This window comes from Polypterus senegalus, chromosome 4, assembly GCF_016835505.1.
Source record: "Polypterus senegalus isolate Bchr_013 chromosome 4, ASM1683550v1, whole genome shotgun sequence".
In the NCBI taxonomy this organism is placed as follows: domain Eukaryota; kingdom Metazoa; phylum Chordata; class Cladistia; order Polypteriformes; family Polypteridae; genus Polypterus; species Polypterus senegalus.
Genome location: NC_053157.1, coordinates 48,708,506 through 48,728,038, shown reverse-complemented (window position 1 = coordinate 48,728,038; position 19,533 = coordinate 48,708,506). Strand labels below are relative to the sequence as shown.

Here is a 19,533-nt window from a genome sequence, read left to right as displayed (position 1 = left end):
GCCCATTACGTCGTTTTAATCCAACCAAATATTAGATTCGCAGAAGATTGAGTTAAATCTCACCAATCGGATGTTTCCGCGGTCTGCAGCGGGCGGGACAGAACTAGTATCAATGCTCGGTTGTGAACCTGTTGGTTCTATACGGACTGGAGAACACTGCGGGCTGTTGAAGCTGGTAAGCGAATATATTCCATCGGTTTATTTAGAATGGCATGTAAACCGCAGTAGAAATATTTGCGTTTTGTTGTGTCTAATATTTCTATGCACCTGTACGAAAAGCTTGAAGAGAGATCTGCGCCTTATGTTAAAACATTCGCAGGCCGCCGAGTCACGATATCGCATGTAGCTTAGGCAGTGGTTTGTACGCGGAAGACACTTTAGATAAATTGATAAAATTTGTATTTTTTAGACGGAGGTTGTGGGTACCATATGATGAATTCATGATCAGCCTGTACACTTGCAGCTAAGCTACTTTTTGTTTAGCATTATAAACCAAAACATTTTTTTGTGGGCGGCCTGCACGTTAGGCCATTTTATGCATTACCTCGACCATAAATTAAATGTACACGCAATTTGAACGATACAACATAGGCGGATACGGTAGTTACATAATGATCAATATTTTGTTATGTTTGACAACGCTCGCGAGCATACGTAGCGCGAATTTAAATATTATTTCTTGAAATCGTGAACAGTGCAATGTTGTCATTGTTCGCGACGATTTTGATTTGTATACATTGCCTCATCGGTCGAAACATCATTACTGAGATTTGAGGGAAAGCATAACTGAGGTATTTCGTGTCTAAATTGTAAGTTGAAAGTAAAATTTTGTTGCATTAAATGATATCGGTATTTAAAGGGTGCTTTGGCGGCCATTTCCTCTCTGGCGTTAAGGCCTAGAAACCAGAAAGTCGACTCCAACCAGGGAGGGGGGAGTATTGGGGAGTTGGCTAGTGGTGCAACGTCGTTGGCGTGTTCGGGGGAGGAGCGTTTTCAGATTTCCTTTTCGACAACGTCCTTGTTAACTCTTTAGCTTGCGGATCGTTGCTGTTCCCAGGTTGTTGAGTCCAAATTTTTTTTTTCTTAATCTACAAGAAACATTCATGGAATACAACAAGAGAGGCGATCGCTTTCCTAATTCGATGTTGATAAGCACAATTGTTTTGGCCCTGTTGCTTTAAAAATTCACACCTACTCAAAATTACGTGTCTGTTTAAAAGAACCTTTCCTTACAACGTCTTCACTCGGAATTAAAAATTTGAACTAGATATTATACCTTTAACCCTCGTATGTATGTTAGTAAATCTTAGTTTTTTTTTGTCAGTTGTTTAAGAAAATTTTTATCTTTTGTTTGCTTGCTTATCTAACAGGCGGAGGTGCATTTACTATATATTTACATTCCTCGAGACTAGAACGAGTAATCTGTGTGTAGAAGTTTTATTTTTGCACATGAAAGTGGTTACCTTTAGTTTGGCTACCTGAAACGTTCGACTATTCCAACAGGCCATATATTTGTATTGTCATCGTTTATTAAAGATCTCACTTTGGGTGTTTTTTTTCCCCCTAGAAAATAAAGTCCCTTTATAATCGGAGGCCCAACATGGATGCTACCTCGTGTAATAAATAAATCTGAGTAACTGACACTTTCGTGGGCGTGGAATGATCTTAATAATGTCGAATAGGGGCATGCCCTGCTGAGAGACGTATTGTCATGTATGTGACATCTAATTGTCATGTGTTTAATAAATCTATCTAGGATATTTTGAATATGTTGCTTGGTATTTGCTTGCAGAGATCTGTATAACCGGTCATGCCATCCAGGTAAAGGTATAGTTCCGTTGGTTTTTTATGTGGTAAAATTAAAGATCTTTAGCTACATTAGTTTTTGAACCGGCTTTTAAAAAAAAAAAACCGCTACATTCGGTTAGAGAGGTTAGTAGGTTGAACGAATCTTGGAGTTCAGTTTTCATTTCGGTAGGTTTTAAACGGATCTAAATTAAACATAAGTAGTACCCGCCCACTGCCCGCCCATTCAGATAGAAATAAATACTGGCAAGTGGCTGAAGCAAATTCAGTACTCTGGCATTTCTTGGTAGCAGTGTATTATTAATTGGTCAGCTAGTAATTTTCAGATCTATTTTGTGATGGCAGGTCTTAGCTGTTTTGAGCAGAAAGCAGTCAATTTTCTACCCATTTTTGCAAACGAAAGACAATGGAGACAGAAATTGAACAACAGGAAGAGGAGACCAGCTTTAGCAACACCGAGACAAACGGTAAGCATTAGCTAAAATTTAGCGTGTCTTTGGCCTAAATTTTTAAACCTAAAATGTTTCATTAATAATCCATGAAGGTAGGACTGTTTCTGCAAGTAATGATTCCTGCTTGTTGAAGACAGTTCATTCTCCGTTTATTCCTTTACACGAATAGTGTGCTGATAAGGTTTGATTTATCATCTGAACTTGTCAAGGTAATCCCTCAGGCAAAAAATCCCAGCAAGTTTTGTTAAAAGATTTCATCCTTACGTTTCTTTACAAATCAGCTGTTCTTGTGTCTATTAGAGGAATACAGTTGACTGTATATGTAATAGAATGCCTTGGCTGAAAGGCCTTCGTTAAATCTGCAGCAATTTTAGCGATCGGAAAGACCCCTAAGATATATAATTAACAGGGCATGGGTGTGGTTAATTGAATGGTCGCTTCTGTAAGTAGATTGTTTGCCTTTGTTAAAAAAAAAAAAGCTAATGAAATAGATAATTCTGTAGAAGGGTCTCTGGTTGTCATAGCAACATCAGAAGCAAAGGTTGTCTGGTTGTCTCAACTGCCAGAGACAAAGCTTCCTAATTAACCCCGGCGCTAATATTTGAGTATGCTGCTTATTTTATTTTTTCTTGTTCTGTGTGTGGGTTTTGGTGGGTTTTTTTTTTTCTTTTTAAGTACTTTTTGGTTTTCCTGGCAAGACCCCACCCCCGACTCAACAGGTATCTGTGCTATTTAATGGATCAGATGGGATGGCTTTTCTTGCCCACTGCAGATCATTTGTTGGTTTTGTGACCTTAAAATTATTGAATGATTAAATTTTCTTGGTTAACCTACGGAATACACTTCTGTTTATGGGTGTATTTTGTAAATTCTAAAACTAAAATTTTGTTGCTTTGTTCAAATACAATGTGAACTGTAAAGTACATTTGCCAAACAAAATTACTTGTGCATTTGAGATGCCATGCTTATTGTCGGTAAACATTTCTAGTGGTCCTAATTCAGAGAATAATGTCAGGAGTGAAAGTTTTGTTGTGTGTGTTGTATTTTACTTTTTAACCCATATTGACATTTTTGTGTCTAGGCAAGCGTCCCGCAGAAGATATGGAAGAAGGGCAAGCATTTAAGAGATCCCGAAATACAGATGAAATGGTGGAATTGCGTGTATTGCTGCAGAGCAAAGTAAGTCTGTGAAGTTTCACTGTTGTCGGTGTTAGATTATTCTCCTTCTGTAGCTTTCAAGTCTGTGCTTAATCACGTTTTGTAGGCATCTGGATGAATGCTTAGTAATTTGTATTTCTGTGTTTGGCTGTAGGAAAAAGTCCCATTAAACTTTTTTAATCCAGAATTTTTCTGCATTTTCTTTGTAGAATGCTGGAGCTGTAATCGGTAAAGGTGGCAAAAATATTAAGGCACTTCGCACAGATGTGAGTATTAATTTTTTTTTTCTGTGGCAGCTGTAAGTTACCAAACTGTTAGAAGTGGGATCCATTTTCTTTTCAGAGCAGGAGCTGTCATCAGCTCTTTTGATACAGAATCATTACTACTCCCGCTACACACTTGAAAAGCTTTTTGTGTGCAGTCCATATTTAAGAATATTTTGTCCAATACTTTTCAAGGCTTTGTTAAAACTAATTAGTACAATTCTTGAAATACTTGGATTATCCCATCAGCACTTTCCACTTGTATAAGGGGTGGAGGGTTGCTTAATCAGTACTTGTTTTAAAATATGATAAAAAAAACAAATATGCCAAGTTTATTCTTAAAAAATATGTTTTGAACTATAAGGAATTAGAACAAACCTTAAGTGTTTCTGTATATGTATACCTTTTTTAAAAAAACTTGCAGCTATATCATAGTTACTCATGTAAGAGTTCTATAGGTTGGCTCATCTGAAAAGACTTTTTTTTTAAATGTGTTTAATGACACTTTTTTTTTTTTTTAATTTGGTTTTAAATAAATACTTGATGAGAATAGTAGCTTTTGCCTAGTTCTCTCTTTCAAAAGAAGTAAATAAAATTAATCTACATGTCTTCCAAGCATGGAGCCTCATTGAAACAATTGTCTACACTCTTGAGCAGACCTATAGGCTTGAAAAGCATAACATTTAAGTTTTTGTTGACCCTTCTGTCCAGTTTAATGTTTTGATGATTTAAAAAAAAAAAAAACTGTGTAGTTATTAGCTGCAATAGTGGTTTAAAGAAAAAAGTTAACATTACATAACTATTGCTCACAATATAATACTAATGAGTATAGATTGTATTCAATTAAAATGTATTCCTTTTCCCCCTTTTCCCTCTCCTTTTTTATTTTTTTTATTTTTTGGCCACCTTTCTCCGTTGCCCATGTTCTGGATCGACATGCCCCTGCGTTGCCCATCATGACGTTGGCCCATCCACCCCTGAACGCCCATGTGAAACCCTGGTTGGTCATGCCCATAAATGTGCTCATTTCCAATCGGGCACCTTACTTGACAACTTGTGATTGAATGCCCATGCCCAATGCCATCATCCACGAACGCCAATGACCAATGCAGTACAATGCCAGTGTATCAGTCCCAGACAGCAGTGGCCCCGAGCGGTATGTCCCAACAGTTTATGCCTCACTGCCTGATTAGAAAAAGAGAGAAATGTGTAATATAACCTGCCTTTTAAAGTTGTTTTTAAAGTCTTCCCCTTTTAAAAACGGTGTATTGTTTTGGTTTTGTTTCTTTTCTGTCTCTCTTGCCATTAAGTTTTGTTTTTAATTCTTCCTTTGTCACTGAACTTTTATTTCGTGAGCTGCCTGCGCTGATAAATCCACTGATTTTATTTGAATGGAAGGAGCACAGCTTGAAGTGTTGCATAATTTGCTTCATTGTTTTGTTTGTTTTTTTTTTTTTTTTTTTCTTTAAATCTTGAATTCTTAATAGCTTCTTCTCGCTCTGTCCTTGTGGCCCACCTTGCTCTACCCCTTTTCCCGTACCACTTCCACTATTCACCTTTCCCCATTGTCTTTCTATAATCTTCAATAAATAACATGCTTGTGGTTGTGACCACTTTGTTCACTACTCATTAGTGTTTGTTTTTGTTGTGCGTTTTTGTTTTTGGTTTCCTTTTAGGAGCCCATTGTAGCACTGTTTCTTTGCAACCTCTGTCACTCCCTTGCTCTAGACTTTTATCCAGCACCTTTACAGTGTTTACTAGTTCCATACTCTGCTATTTTTAATTTTATTACTTTTTTTTAACATTTGTTTCTCTGTGCCCACCACACCCCCACCTCTTATTTCTATGAGAAGGTGTGCCAGTGTTTCAAATGTAATGGCGAGAATTTTCCAAAATTATTGGTGGTGGGAATTTTTTTTAAATCAATTGTCTGCTCTCAGCTGTGCCAAGTTCTCTTGCCCACTTAATCTGAGCCCTTCCAGCAGCCCATTCTTCAAGAGCGCTCATTGTTCCATTTTAATGTGTATTGTAGTCTAAATAGTTAATGTGCATGTTATATAGCTAGGGTTTTTAAGCCAAATGGGTGGCAGTTTTTGATTTTTTTCTTTAAATGTTCTATTTTATATATTGTTGAAAGAAATTTTAATTATATATTTGTGTAATTAGTATCAAATTGTGTGTTTTCAGTGATTTTGCTATTTTTCCTCATGGTTTTTTTGTTTGCTTTTTTGTTTTTATTTTTTAATTATTTTTTTTTCCCCCCCCATGTGTTCTAAACCTTGATGTTTCAGTATTCTGAGTATCAGTGCAGACATTGACACGATTGGAGCGATTTTGTTAAAGATAATCCCTACTCTAGAAGAGGTAGGTCCTTTTTATATTTTCATCATTTCAGAATTTGGTGTGTGCCCCAAATCAACATTGGCCATGATGATCGGCCTAAAGAATAGATTTTTTTTCTTCTAGGGGACACACTACTTTTAATATCAGATGGACTTTCAGAATTTTCAAATTAGTGCTCAAGTTCCTGAAGCTTTTTTGCTTGATAACTGCAAATATAAAGCAATGTACTTTTTTACTTATCATGAAATGGAATGGTTGGGAATAAAATGTATGGCCAAAGATTTTTATTCTGACTTCTTCTGTCTAATTTAAAAGTTAGACTTCATATGCAAGGAAGTACATAGTGGTTCTCTGTGTTTCCATGAGTATTCCCACTATTACATTTCAGATGTGCAAAAACAGTTTATTGGTGATTCTCCCATATACAATAGTGTGTGACTTAATCAGGTTAAGTAGGTGATGGAGGGTTGGTATGCTCCTTTTTATGATTTTTGCTGGCTACAATGTTGCCACATTTTTATCTTATATTGTGACTAAAGTATTATTGAAAGGGCTACATTTTTAAATTAATAGAAATGGCCTTGCCCCTTAATCTTTGTAAAAAAGAAACAATTTTGGTAACTATCTCTGGCTTACATGAAGCCCTCCTTTGTTAAGCATCTGAAATACTCAATTTTTTGACTTTTGATGCATATTTTAATTTTTACAGCCGTTTCACCCAAGACAGATGGTGCAGTGTCCAAAACTAATTGTGCTCCAGTTGTGTGTGTATAGTGGATTCATAAAGAAACATTTGCCCCTTCTTTATGACTTAGTGCTGCTTGCTTGCCAATAGTTGGACATAGATTGGAGTTAAAATAAGCAACCATAATTTTCAATAAAATTTATTATACATTTATAATTTTTCTGCACTTTAAATGTCACTCTGCTTTTTTTTTTTTACATCATCTCTTTACTTTCTAGTACCAGCATTTCAAAGGCATTGATTTTGACTGTGAGCTGAGGTTGCTTATTCATCAGAGCCTGGCAGGCGGCATAATTGGGGTGAGAGGAGCGAAAATAAAGGAACTTCGAGAGGTGAGGTTTTTGAATGAAATCAACTATTCGGCAGTATACTGTCATGAAGATTGATCCATGCTTCACCTGTTGTTCTTAGTTTAGCTAATATACCGTATGACTAATAGAGTACAAAGCTATCATAATGGATTACATTTTGCATTTCTTCAAACGTTACTTTGGTACGTATTCATACTTCATTAAAGCTTCATATTTAGTTCACTCATGTTGGGTTTATACAAAGGTATACATAAATGTTTTATTTTGTCACTGAGAACACCAGAATGATCACAAATCATAGTTTGCGCCGAGCTACTATCAAGTCCTAGGAAAGAAGCTTATATCTAATTTGTTTCATAGAATACACAAACCACTATCAAGCTCTTCCAGGAATGCTGCCCTCATTCCACTGACCGTGTTGTTCTTGTTGGTGGAAAGCCAGAACGGGTAGTGGAGTGTATCAAGATCATACTGGACCTTATATCGGAGGCAAGTTCTTCTAGAGTGATATCTGTACTTCTGGCGAATAGGTGTGGGGGGGTGTTTTTAATCGCACTGTTGTTTGGTTTGCAGTCTCCTATAAAAGGACGTGCTCAGCCATATGATCCAAATTTCTATGATGAAACCTATGATTATGGTGGATTCACAATGATGTATGATGATCGTGGAAGGCGCCCTATGGGGTTCCCCATGCGTGGTAGAGGGGGCTTTGACCGTATGCCGCCAGGCAGAGCAGGGCGTCCAATGCCACCTTCTCGAAGAGATTATGATGATATGAGCCCTCGCAGAGGACCACCTCCTCCTCCACCTGGACGAGGAGGTCGTGGAGGAAGTAGAGCTCGCAACCTTCCCCTGCCTCCACCACCACCTCCTAGAGGAGGGTAAGTTTTTTTTTTTTTTTTTTTTTTTTTTTTTTTAAATACAATTATAAATATAAATTTTTTTTGCCATGTATAATTGTGTAATTGAGTGTTTACATGATATACTTTATCTGGGCATATGGTACTTGTATATTCAGTGTCATCCCAGTTTTGTGGGAATCTGTATTGATATGAAATGTCAGTAAGGAGTTTTAAAATATACTATAAGATTTTTTGTTTTGTTTGTTCTAGTATGCCTTTTGTTTGCATGCATTAATATTTCTAATGTTTTTAATAAGCAAAATTATCTTAATATTTATCCCACATAGTTGGACATAGATATTGTTTCCTGTAAATCAAGCTAAATGCAGGCTTAATGTGCAGCTAGTCTTTTATTAACATTTTTGTCTGTGTGTTTAATCAAGCACTGCAGTAGACCTTGCAAAAACATTTTAAAGTTACAAGGCTCTATATTCCCCGTTCTCAAATTATTTACAGAGGTGACCGGTTTTGCTACGAGACCTATGGTGCCAATTCGGACGACGAAGTTGAGTAAGTTTTTTTTACCTGGACCTGGGTGCCAGTGGCTTTCCGGGAAAATACAGTATATATCACCTGTTAAGGATTCTGTGGAATGTACTGCTGCTAAATGTAGCAGATATCTTCACATGTATTGTTAGCAGTTTAAATGAAAACAGGGTTATTGTTTGTCGGTCACAACAGATGTTAGAGCAGAACACTTAAACACCCCACCCCCCATTTCTTCCTTTCTTTCTTTCTCTCAGTACACAATGTGGGATAAATATCGGGGGGGTAAACATGTATGCTGAGAGCAGGAAATATTGAAAAAGAAGTTGATTTGCTCTGAAAATGGACTTTAATGTGTTCCTGCCCTCAGTGTTCACTCTTTTTGGTCCCTTGTTTTGAGTGTTTAAATTGACTTAAGTACCAGAAAGATTATTTTGATCAACATGGAAGAAAATGTATATTTTAAAACTCCCAGTGCAAGATATTTTGGGGGGGGTTTGGGGGTTGTAGGCTTTGGATTATTTTCCCCCCTTTGCACACCATTTTTCATTTATTTACGCAACCAATTTATGGTTCTGTAGCAAATCAACAGAGTAGTAAGTCTTACATTTTTTCCTGTATAATTTCTCCCCGCCCCCATCTAACATTTTAAAATGTCCATTTTGTGGCATCTTACTTTTTTTTTTTTTTCTCTTTCCCCTTTTATTTAACTAGTGAAAGAAGAGGCAGGCCTGGAGATCGCTATGATGGCATGGTAAGAAATACCTATATGTTCTACTGATCACTTGGTGTTGACATACAAGCTGTGTGAAAAGACACAGCTTGCTCTGTGTGCTTATAAAATGCAAAAGATCTGCAATTCATGTTGGCAACATCTTTTCCTTATTTAATGCATAAGGAGCTACCCTGCTCTGCTTTTCATTGCTAGGCAACACACTTTTGAATTGCTGGTTGCTTGGCTACCAAGGAATACTTGAATGCATAGGTAAAAGCCACCCATCTGCACACTGAATACAGAGCGCATAGCAAAGAATGAAATGAAAATTGTAAACAAGGCTTTAAAATAAAAAGTGACCTGCTCAAGTGGGGGAAAAATTTTTTTCCACCAGTAAAGATTTCTGAAGACTCATTTTAATATGAGGGGTTTGAGGATTGAGTTAAACGTGCATCTAGCCCTTTAAACATGCAAGAAATTTTAATGGGGTCAAAGTCTATTTTAAAGATTATGTAACTAACTTTTTTTTTTTTCCCCCTCCCTAGGGTGGATCTGGATATGGTAAGTTCAGCTTTTTTTAACCAGTATTGGGAATTGGATTAGTGCAAAGCATTGTAATTTGTAGTAAATGTCCTTGTGATTATAAATATTGGAATTGTGCTTTATATAGAAGTGCAGTTCAAAATAGTGAATTTTGCTTACTGCATGGAAAGACTTGCCAACTATTTTTAGAAAATTTATTGTAAGAATGTTACAGCTGATGGGGGATGATTGTATATCATGTGCCGCACATGTGACGGATGTGTTTTGCTCAAGTAAAACATTTGATTTTATAGAATGACACCCATCGTCCATGAAATGATATAATTTTCTCATACTTGGTTTTACTCAAAAACTGTTGTGGTTTAAGATGGACAATTGATAATTTTGCTTTATGTGAACATTGTTCTTATCTTGCAAGCTGTCATTGCAAGGCACTTTTTTTAAAAATAAGTCTTTGTGTACTGAGCTTAAGTCTTTTTTTTTTTTTTAACGAAAGTGCATTGAAGTTTTCACCTGCTGTCCTTTTGTTGCTGTATTCCGGCGTATTTATGAAATGTTGTTTATATTGTCTTAAATTTTATTTATTGAAGCCTTAATTCTGACTATTTGTGGGTTTGATATCGACCTGTTTTTGCATCAGTTCACCTCTGGCTTTTTGTAAAGTATAGGCAGTCTTAACCTATATCGACTTGCAAGGCAATTTAGTATTCATGAGTTTAAAAATGTTTGTTTTTCATAAATATTTGACAGTAATTGAAATGGGGCTCAGCAGTATGGAGAAATGTGCATGTGAAGGGAGCCTATACATGTCTGCAGAGGATACTAATTGTATCTCGCTGATTGTGCCCAGATTAGCGGGAGCACACTTAAATGTACTCTTTACAGTAGACTTTTTTTTGTAGTGATCTAACTTTTATTTTTAATGTGGTTCACAATTTTCCTTTTGTTGCTTTAAACAAGATAGGACATACTGCTACATGTTGCATTGGCATGCTGTGTTACTGATTGGTAGTTGTATTTTTATTCTGAAGCCATTAGTTCCTAACTTGTACATCAAACTGTTCTGTACATTTTTAGTCATTTACTATTGGGACTTGCTTTGAAAGTGATGGCAAATGTCCTTTCTTTCCCAGATAATAATTCATCCTGGGAGCCATTTCAGTCAGGTAAGTAGTCATCCTGCAAATCTAAGTCGTTTTGGGGAGACATTAAATATTACAGTATCTGTCTACAGAGTGGAATGGGAGATTTTTAAATTTTAAAATGTCAAATTCCCATTTTTGAGGCAGTAGTTTTATGTGTTCTGTATATCTGTGATATTTGTGCTTGCTTCATGAATAGTCTGTTTTTACTTGTGTGATGTGTCATTAAATTTCAGATCCATTTACAGGTGGCCGTGGTTCATATGGTGATTTAGGAGGTCCAGTCATTACCACTCAAGTTACAATTCCCAAAGATGTAAGTATGCCTAATGCATCACTGTTTTAGCAGCTTAGGCCAAACCACAATTTAATGGATGCATTTTTAAATCCAATATTTACATTGATTTGATTTGGTGACGTGACATTGTGAGCACCAGTGTTTCTTAATTGTCTGTTAGACAAATATTGAAATCTCTTTCAGAAAGTTAAGGTTTTAAGTGGGGAATGGCAAGTAGTAATGAATGAAGTGCGTTTAAACATTGTGGAGCAGCTTCACCAGCATTGTGCAAAAGAACAATTTGTTTTAAGGAATGTATTATGTTTAGAAATAAGAATTTGTGGACCCTAATTAGCAAGGAAATTGTTTGTGGAATTTGCAGATAGCGCTAGGTTTTATTTTATTATACAGTGTTTTTCAATCCTCATGTAAAGATTTGATCTTGAAATGAGCAGTCATCCCCCATCTAATCGTATTATCCTTTTTTTTTTTTTTCCCCTCCTCTCCAAAGAAATGTGCACGTGGTAAAGAGAAGCCAGTTTGTATTCTGACAGACTGAATAAATCTTAACTGTCTTTTACTTGCTAGACAAAGTACTTAGTGGAATTATTATATGAAGTACAAGAAAATCTTAGTGTCTAGACTGGTATGTCTTGGATGTTGCAGGTAAATTCCAGGAGAAAAAGTTCCCTTTTTGATGCAAAAGCGAGGTTTTTATTTTCAGCTTGTAATTAATGTTGTCTTTTGTTTAAGCCTCCCTTTGGTCTTGCACCATCTTTCTTCAGTAGGTTCTCACTACCTTGATTTTGGCTGGTGTTAGTGACTTGTTGCAAATGTGGCATATTTATAATAAATTGCAGTCTTCCATGTGCATATTAAACTGTTTTCAACGGAGTTGTTTTACCCAAAACTCTTGTGGTTAAATTGGACAATACTTAAAAAATCTCGGGATATGGATAAATTATTAGATCCATGCTGTACAGAATGTTGACCAAAAAAAAACAACTTTTTTTTTCTTTTTAGCTGGCTGGATCAATAATTGGGAAAGGAGGTCAAAGAATTAAGCAAATTCGACACGAGTCAGGTGCATCAATCAAAATTGACGAACCTTTGGAAGGTTCAGAAGATCGCATTATTACCATCACAGGAACACAAGACCAGATCCAAAATGCACAGTATCTGTTGCAAAACAGGTATCTCGTTTAGCTTCTTGCATATTATTCTTGTTTGCTTGCTCTTTACTGCTTTTCTCACTAATAAATTCGCCTCTTGAGGGGGTGAAAACAGTTCTCCTGTGAAATTGCTGCTTAATTGTTGAAAAATTATTACATTAAAGTTTAGAAAAACAAATTAATTGCAAAAGCTGTCATGTGAAAAACACCGGGCAGAAGATGAAAATTGGCGTGCTTCTGTGTGGAAGACTAGTGATTTTGTTGTTTTTAGATAGATGAATTGACAACAAATCACAGTCTGCCATATGGCACAGGCCTAGCCTCATCTGGATGGAAAAATAATATATTGCAAATTTGCTCTGTGTGAGCAGCATTTCACATTTACTAACAAAGCTGCACGTTTCTTCTGTATCAAGGACTTCTTTTGGGGGTGGGGTGTTTTTTCTTTTATCTAACTTACTAACTGCTATGTTGGATGCTATCGTCTTGCTAGCCAGGTAAAATGCAGCATTTTTCTTTTGTATGAATGAAATGTGGACAGCTATTTTTATTTTTTAATTTTTTAACAAGACCCGTTTGTGTTTTGCTTTCAGTGTGAAGCAGTACTCTGGTCGATTCTTCTAAAGAAAGGTGTGATTGAAGAAAACAGCTCAGCTCTTTTTGTTTATGGTCCCTGCTTATGTTCTGAGTCAACATTCCTCTGCTTTTGGGTAGATTGCTTTTTTTTTTTTTTTTTTTTCTCCCTCCCCTTTCTCCCCTTCCCCTATGCAATGTTCCATTTTTAATTCTTGGCGAACTCTAAATGTTTGCAGTTTCGGAATGGCAGAAGATTATGGATTTTATTTTTTCACTTTAATTTTGATGGTTTTGTGTACTGTGTGTGCTGTACTTTATAGTGATCATCAAACCCATTTTCTGTGTATACAGTTTGGAGAAACTATACTTGTAGTCTCACGGTTTCAGCCATCCATTCAGTTCAATGTGCAGAATGTAATCTTTGTTTTGTAAGAAACATTTTATGATTTTTAAAATAAATTTAGTAAACTAATTTTGTTTCAGTGGTGTCTGTGTGCAGAATCAGCATTAATGTTTATTCTTTGTAATTGTTGGAACTTTTTGGTATCTTAAGGATGTTAAGAACTATATGGAATTTGCATTCGTAAATGCATGATTATTCAGACAACTTGTGTGTTAGGAGTGATACTAGTTTGTCTTTCGTTCCAAGCAGACTCTTCATAATGCACAAATGTGTGGATCTCTTGAAATAAAACTATGGAACTAGTTAATTTAATCTTTTGAAGATACTGCAAACTTCATAATTTTGTAAGTGGTGGTTTGTGCCAGGGCATGAAATATCTGCAGCTATAGAACTGTTAAGACATGTTTTAATATACTCAGAATTTTTTCAAGTTCAACATTAATTGAAGCTCTCCATATTTTTACATTACTAAAAGAAAATGTATTTGACTGTCTTAAGGTTGTTTTTGAAAAGATGCAACACTATAAAATGTGAATTGCATTAATAAGGTAAATTTTATTCCTGCTATTTTTAGTGGGTTTACTTTAGGTATACTTTGGAATTATGTTCATTTACACATTTCTTTTTTTGAGGGTTTTAAATGTCGTCAGCCACCTAAAGTTCTCAGAATTTATTTGAATTTGAATTTAAACCTAATATCCAAGTGCTGCTTCACTGTTAAGGTATAGCATTATTGCCTGTACTTGTTAAACAGAGCAGAAAATATTCCTTAGCATACAAATGTTTTGTTTACTATGAATAATACTAACCTCTGCTATAATAGTATGCATTTGCATAGTTATGTATTAAAATATATGTATGGGAAACTCCATCTTTATTGAAATACAATAATGGATTTTGTAAATGAAAAGCAGAAATTAGTCCTACTAAAATGTACAATATACTACACTGCGTTGCTTGGTTCTTTCTCAATTTAAAAAAAATCTAGAAAAGAATATGCTCACTACAGTTTCATTGTTAAATATTTTTGTAACCGTGTGTCTTATTCACAGATTGCAATGAGAATTACATTATAGTACAGTACATTAATTCATTAATTGCAGTTTACAATGTCATCTAGTTAAAAATTTGAGTCCAAATAGGTCTGTGGTGGCGGCAGTACCTTTCATAAATGCCATATTTCAAATTTATTAATGTACAATTTTTATTTATTTATTTATTTTTTTAAAACACTACATTTTTTTGAAAGTAGTAACCAGTGGGAGAAGTTAATGTCCGTCTGCTCAAACAAGCAACTTTTGAGACTGCAACTTCCCATCTGTGTGGAGCTCTGCCAGCATTTCAGTGTTGGGATTGTTTTGTCATTTGGAGCAGGACCTGGACATGTAAAAGAGGAAAGTGGACTAGTTGAAATAAACTTTCATGGTAAATTAGTGTTTGAGGTTGTGCACAATGTTTCTATTTTAACATGGAAGAGTTTTAATTTTTTTTTTTTAAAGGGAGTTTTTGGAAATGTGCTGGAATTCATATATTGTTACATTCAAATCATTGAACTGTCCTGACCTATTCCTTAAGAAAATGTCCCTAATTTCATCAAAATCTGGGAGCTAAGTAGTTTGTACATACAGATGGACATCTTGGTGTAAGAGTGCTTTTGCATTGTATGCTGAAACAACTAAAGCTCGGCTATGTTTTAAACGTTTAGGAATCAGTCATATTTTTGACCCATTTAGTAATTTCTGATGTACACCCAACAGGTTATCCAATGGTCTGTTACAAATAAGCTAATACAATGCCATGAGGTGTGTTTCACAGAGAAAGTGAGAGAATAAAGGCAAAAGGCTGTCTAAAATGTAATCCCACTTGTGTAAATGGAGGTGTGTGTAGGATAACGTGACAAACGGATGAGGGTCGTTCAAAAACTTTCCACATTTTATGTTTTGGTTGTAAACTGAAGACGGGAGGAGTAGTAATTGGGCATTAAAAAGTTGGTATGACTCTGGGGAAAAGTACATCGCAAACGAAGGTCACTATGTGGAAAAGTGATGCGATTTGTTTTTGAGCGTCCCCCGTATATTCAATTAGTCCAGTGATGGACTGGCAGCGTAGACTTTGATATCCTGCCTCGTAGAAGTACTTCTAGATTTTATTTTTGTTCTTGATCAGGTAGGCAGCTTTGTGGAGGTATCGGGGAGGAGATTACCCTAAAATATACACCACAATGTGTGCCCCCAATCTAGCCTTAGTGAAGCAAGCAATCATACTGTGGATCTTTTGTTTTGTCCATTAAGGATTTTAACTCCCAGAGCCTTGCACAAGTAATGGAAGTTTGGAAAGGGAAGCAAAAACAATCCTTTTTACATGCTTAATAAAATGTAGATATCTATTATGATATAATGAAGGTGAGCAAATAGTGTCTGTTTTTGAAAAGTAGCTTGAATTCAAGCAAATGACTTTTGTAGTCCTTGTGTGTTTCTACACCTGCATGTTTTTAAGCAAATGCATATTTTTCAGGATGTGAATGGTTGACATGATGGAGCTCCAACATTGCTACTGAAGACTGATCAAATGGAACTGCGTCGCACTGATCTACAACTACTTCCTCATGAAAAGAAATTTTGTTCTAAATTAGTGTTATATGGTTACTAGATTGTTCATCCAAATCTTTTTCTAATATAAAGATGACCTGTTAAAAACAAACTACATTCATGGGGAAAGTCTATTCACATTAGTACTATATTTTTTTATTTTTTTTTTAAACTAGGAAGTCTTATTACATTAGTAATAAACATTTATTTTTTTAAAACTAGGAATCGTGTTGGAAAAGGTAATGGGTCTTAAGAAGTTCCACATGTGAGAGTTAAGGTGTAGAGCGAAAAAGTTCTAATTCACCAGGATCTGGTTTGGAAATGTTATTAATAAGATTAATTATCCATACTTAACTATTTTAGGACAAATACGCAACCTAGCCAAAAATATGTGGTTGAATCTACAACACTCACAACACAAACAGGGAAACAGCCAAGTGCTTGATGCCAGTCAGTTGCAAGGACACATTAACACAATTTGTAAGTCCCTGCCAACTTCATATGTACAACTTTGAGAATGCTGATTACCAGGTGAAAGTAAACGTGGACGTTATGTAGCATGCACCCCTATTTATAGTTCAAATATATGAATTCTGGGCCTGGAGCTTTGACTGCAAACAGTAGTTTTGCCTCCATATATCTTGAGGTAGAAAACAAATTATCTGAGCCTGAAAATGGTGAAATGACACATTTTGTAATGAACTATTCATTGTTACTTGATATATTAGTGTCACATTTGTTGTACACTTAATGTAGTTCATAAGGTAAACCATGGCAATGGACTGGCATTGATTGAGTGCTGCTGGTATTCAGCCCTGGTAATGCTTCCATAAGTTATCAGACATCAAAATCCTGTTGGGGGGGTTGAACAGGAAAATGTAATTTTGGTATCAGGGTTGTGTGGTATATTGGCTAAAGCACTGGATCTAAATCCACCAGGTTGCCAGTTTGGTGGCTGTGTCTTGATTTTGACCTTGACCAACCTGTTTTGCTTTCCAGGGCATCAGTTATATGTGTGTTTTTTAATCTTTAACTATTTGTTAACAAATGCTGATCTTGTAAGATGCCTTGAATATAAGGCTTTAGCCATAAATTCAAAAATAAAAGTGGCACTACTCAGAAATGTTCATTAACAGAGGTGTGTTTGGAAACTAGTGAAGATTAACAGACAATAGCTACATAGTTCATGAGCCAAAACCTAAGTGCAGGCAAGGAGCAGAAAGTGGCATATTCCTAACCTAACTTTTTCTGCATTGTGATGTAAGTGTAGAAGCTGGAATCCAGTTTCCCTGTTGTTATGGGAAAACAGGATGATGTTTTTGTTGTGTGCAAAGAATACAGAAACTGGAACATTGAGGTTTGGTTAAAAAAAATGCACCTGAGCTAATTGTCTTTTTGGCCAATTCAGGCTTACTGGGTAGTTGGACAGAACTTTTGCCAGACAGACAGTTTGCCAAACAGAGCAGAGTTTGCCAGAACTCTCCACAGTTCATGATCTATTCCAGTGTTTCTCAAACTTATCTAATCGCGCCCACTTGGAAAAACCATATAACTCAGAAACCCGCTAGGGCCTTTCATAATTCACATTTAAAGATCAGTCATATTTTACCGCCAGAGGTTAGCCCACAACTGCTGCATAAAAATATATGCCCACGTAGTCCAATCAGTAAGAGTTCTGCACAAAACTTCATTGTGTACTTTTCCTAAATATTCATAATCCAACATATGCAATGAAATGAGCTTCGTCATACACATCGGTAGACTCCTCATCCTCCTCTTCTTTTTGGCTGCTCCTGTTTGGGGTTGCCACAGCGGATCATCTTATTTTTGTCCGCATATTGATTTGGCAAAATTTTACACCTGATGCCCTTCCTGACGTAATGTTGAAGCGAAAACTACATACTCTGATGTACAATCGCAATAACAGGTGACATTTCATCCATGCATGTTTAAAGTTTAATTGTAACATTAAAAAAGTTTGCTTTTACCTCCCAAGCATAACTTTTGCCATTGCTTTTGCAGCAGGTTTTATCAAGTTTTCTACTAAAGTGTGATCTTTAAAGCACCTATAGCTACCAGTAGTAAAGCTGTGATGCCTCCGTAGAGTTACCATTTCCTCTGCCAGCAGCAATGAAATGCGTTAAATTCTTATTGTGGTTAAGTTTTTTGCATTTGTTCTGAAAAAATTGCAGAAGCTTTGCAAAGCGCTCTTAGTGTTTAGTTTCAAAATGATTTTTAATTTGGAGAGTTTCATTTCCTCATTGGGAAGAGTTTCGTTAACACTAAACACATTGTGGGGTGGGATCTTCTTTATCTACTATCCACGAAAATTCAATTTTTAAAAAAATCACTTATAATTTTTTACTTTTTTTGTTTGTCTTTCCAACTTTCATTTTATTGTCTTGTTGATTATGTTCAACCGCCACGTTAAGAATCTTTTCACAGTCATCATTTCCGCAAAAAGGATAATAAGCATTTACATTATGCACATTTTTGTCTTGACTGTTTATTGTATCCTTACTGTTTTGAACGTTTATCTTGACTGTTCATTGTGTCCCCACTATTTTTAATATATATATATTTTTTAACTATTCTACTATCCATTCATCCATTATCCAACCCGCTGTATCCTAACTACAGGGTCACAGGGGGTCTGCTGGAGCCAATCCCAGCCAACACAGGGCGCAAAGCAGGAAACAAACCCCAGGCAGGGCGATAGCCCACCGCAGGGCACACATACACAAGGGACAATTTAGGATCGCCTATGCATCTAACCTGCATGTCTTTGGACAGTGAGAGGAAACCGGAGCACCCGGAGGGAACCCATGCAAACTCCACGCAGGGAGGACCCAGGAAGCGAACCCAGGTCTCCATAATGCGAGGCAGCAGCACTGCCACTGCGCCACCTGCTTTCTACTATATTATCCCTCAATATAGTTTATTTAAATTGTTAATTATAGTTAAATAAGTACAATTGAATAAACCACATTTTAATCAACAGACTTACAGTGAGTACTGACACGCATAAACTAAATCCTTGCAAACATGAGACGCAAACAGACCTTTAGACTACGCTTCCGGTGACAATGATAAAAGCGGTAAACTTGCCATGACTTAATACCACGTGGTTTTCCCATTATGCAATGTATTTTTCCAGCCTTCCAACTGTCCAGTTTTTATGTGCCTGTGTCCACTGCTGCCTCAGCTTTCTGTTCTTGGCCTATCAGAAGTGGAACCCAACATGATCTTTTACTATTGTGGTATATCTTCCACAAGGTTTGACATGTTGTGCTTTCTGAGGTGTCTGTCTGATCGTCACAGTTTGTACAGAGTGGGTATCAAATTTACTGTCTGCTCAAACCAGTCTGACCATTCTTCTCTCTCTCACACACTCACCAACAAGGTGTAGAGCTACTATCCACTGGATATTTGTGTTTTTGAACCATTTTGAATAAACTCTAGAGACTGAAAATTCCAGAGATCAGTAGTTACCGAAATACTACAATTAGCCCGCCTGCTACCAACATTTATTGCACTGTCGAAATGACTGGATTTTCCCCCGTTCTGGTGTTTGATGTGAACAGTTACTTAAGTTCCTACCTGTTTCTGCATGATTTAATTCACAGTGCTGCTACCACATGATTAGCTGAT

The 19,533-nt window shown here is 36.2% G+C and overlaps 1 protein-coding gene across 5 annotated transcripts; it reads left to right on the top strand.

Moving 5' to 3' along the window:
* The first annotated feature begins 84 nt into the window (after positions 1-84).
* hnrnpk (heterogeneous nuclear ribonucleoprotein K) lies at positions 85-13,363 on the top strand. 5 transcript variants are annotated; one of them, XM_039750590.1, is made up of 16 exons: positions 86-175; positions 2,152-2,273; positions 3,340-3,437; positions 3,626-3,682; positions 4,792-4,835; positions 5,971-6,043; positions 6,986-7,099; positions 7,439-7,567; positions 7,652-7,959; positions 8,437-8,490; positions 9,181-9,220; positions 9,727-9,742; positions 10,858-10,890; positions 11,115-11,182; positions 12,167-12,336; positions 12,909-13,363. In XM_039750590.1, exons 2-16 carry the CDS (start codon positions 2,213-2,215, stop codon positions 12,937-12,939), a joined length of 1,296 nt encoding a protein of 431 aa, XP_039606524.1. In that variant the 5' UTR covers positions 86-175; positions 2,152-2,212; the 3' UTR covers positions 12,940-13,363. The 5 variants fall into 5 exon arrangements, with proteins under 5 accessions (XP_039606525.1, XP_039606524.1, XP_039606523.1 ...); XM_039750589.1 differs by having other exon boundaries at positions 11,103-11,182; XM_039750591.1 differs by lacking the exon at positions 8,437-8,490 and having other exon boundaries at positions 85-175; positions 11,103-11,182.
* The last annotated feature ends 6,170 nt before the right edge of the window (positions 13,364-19,533 follow it).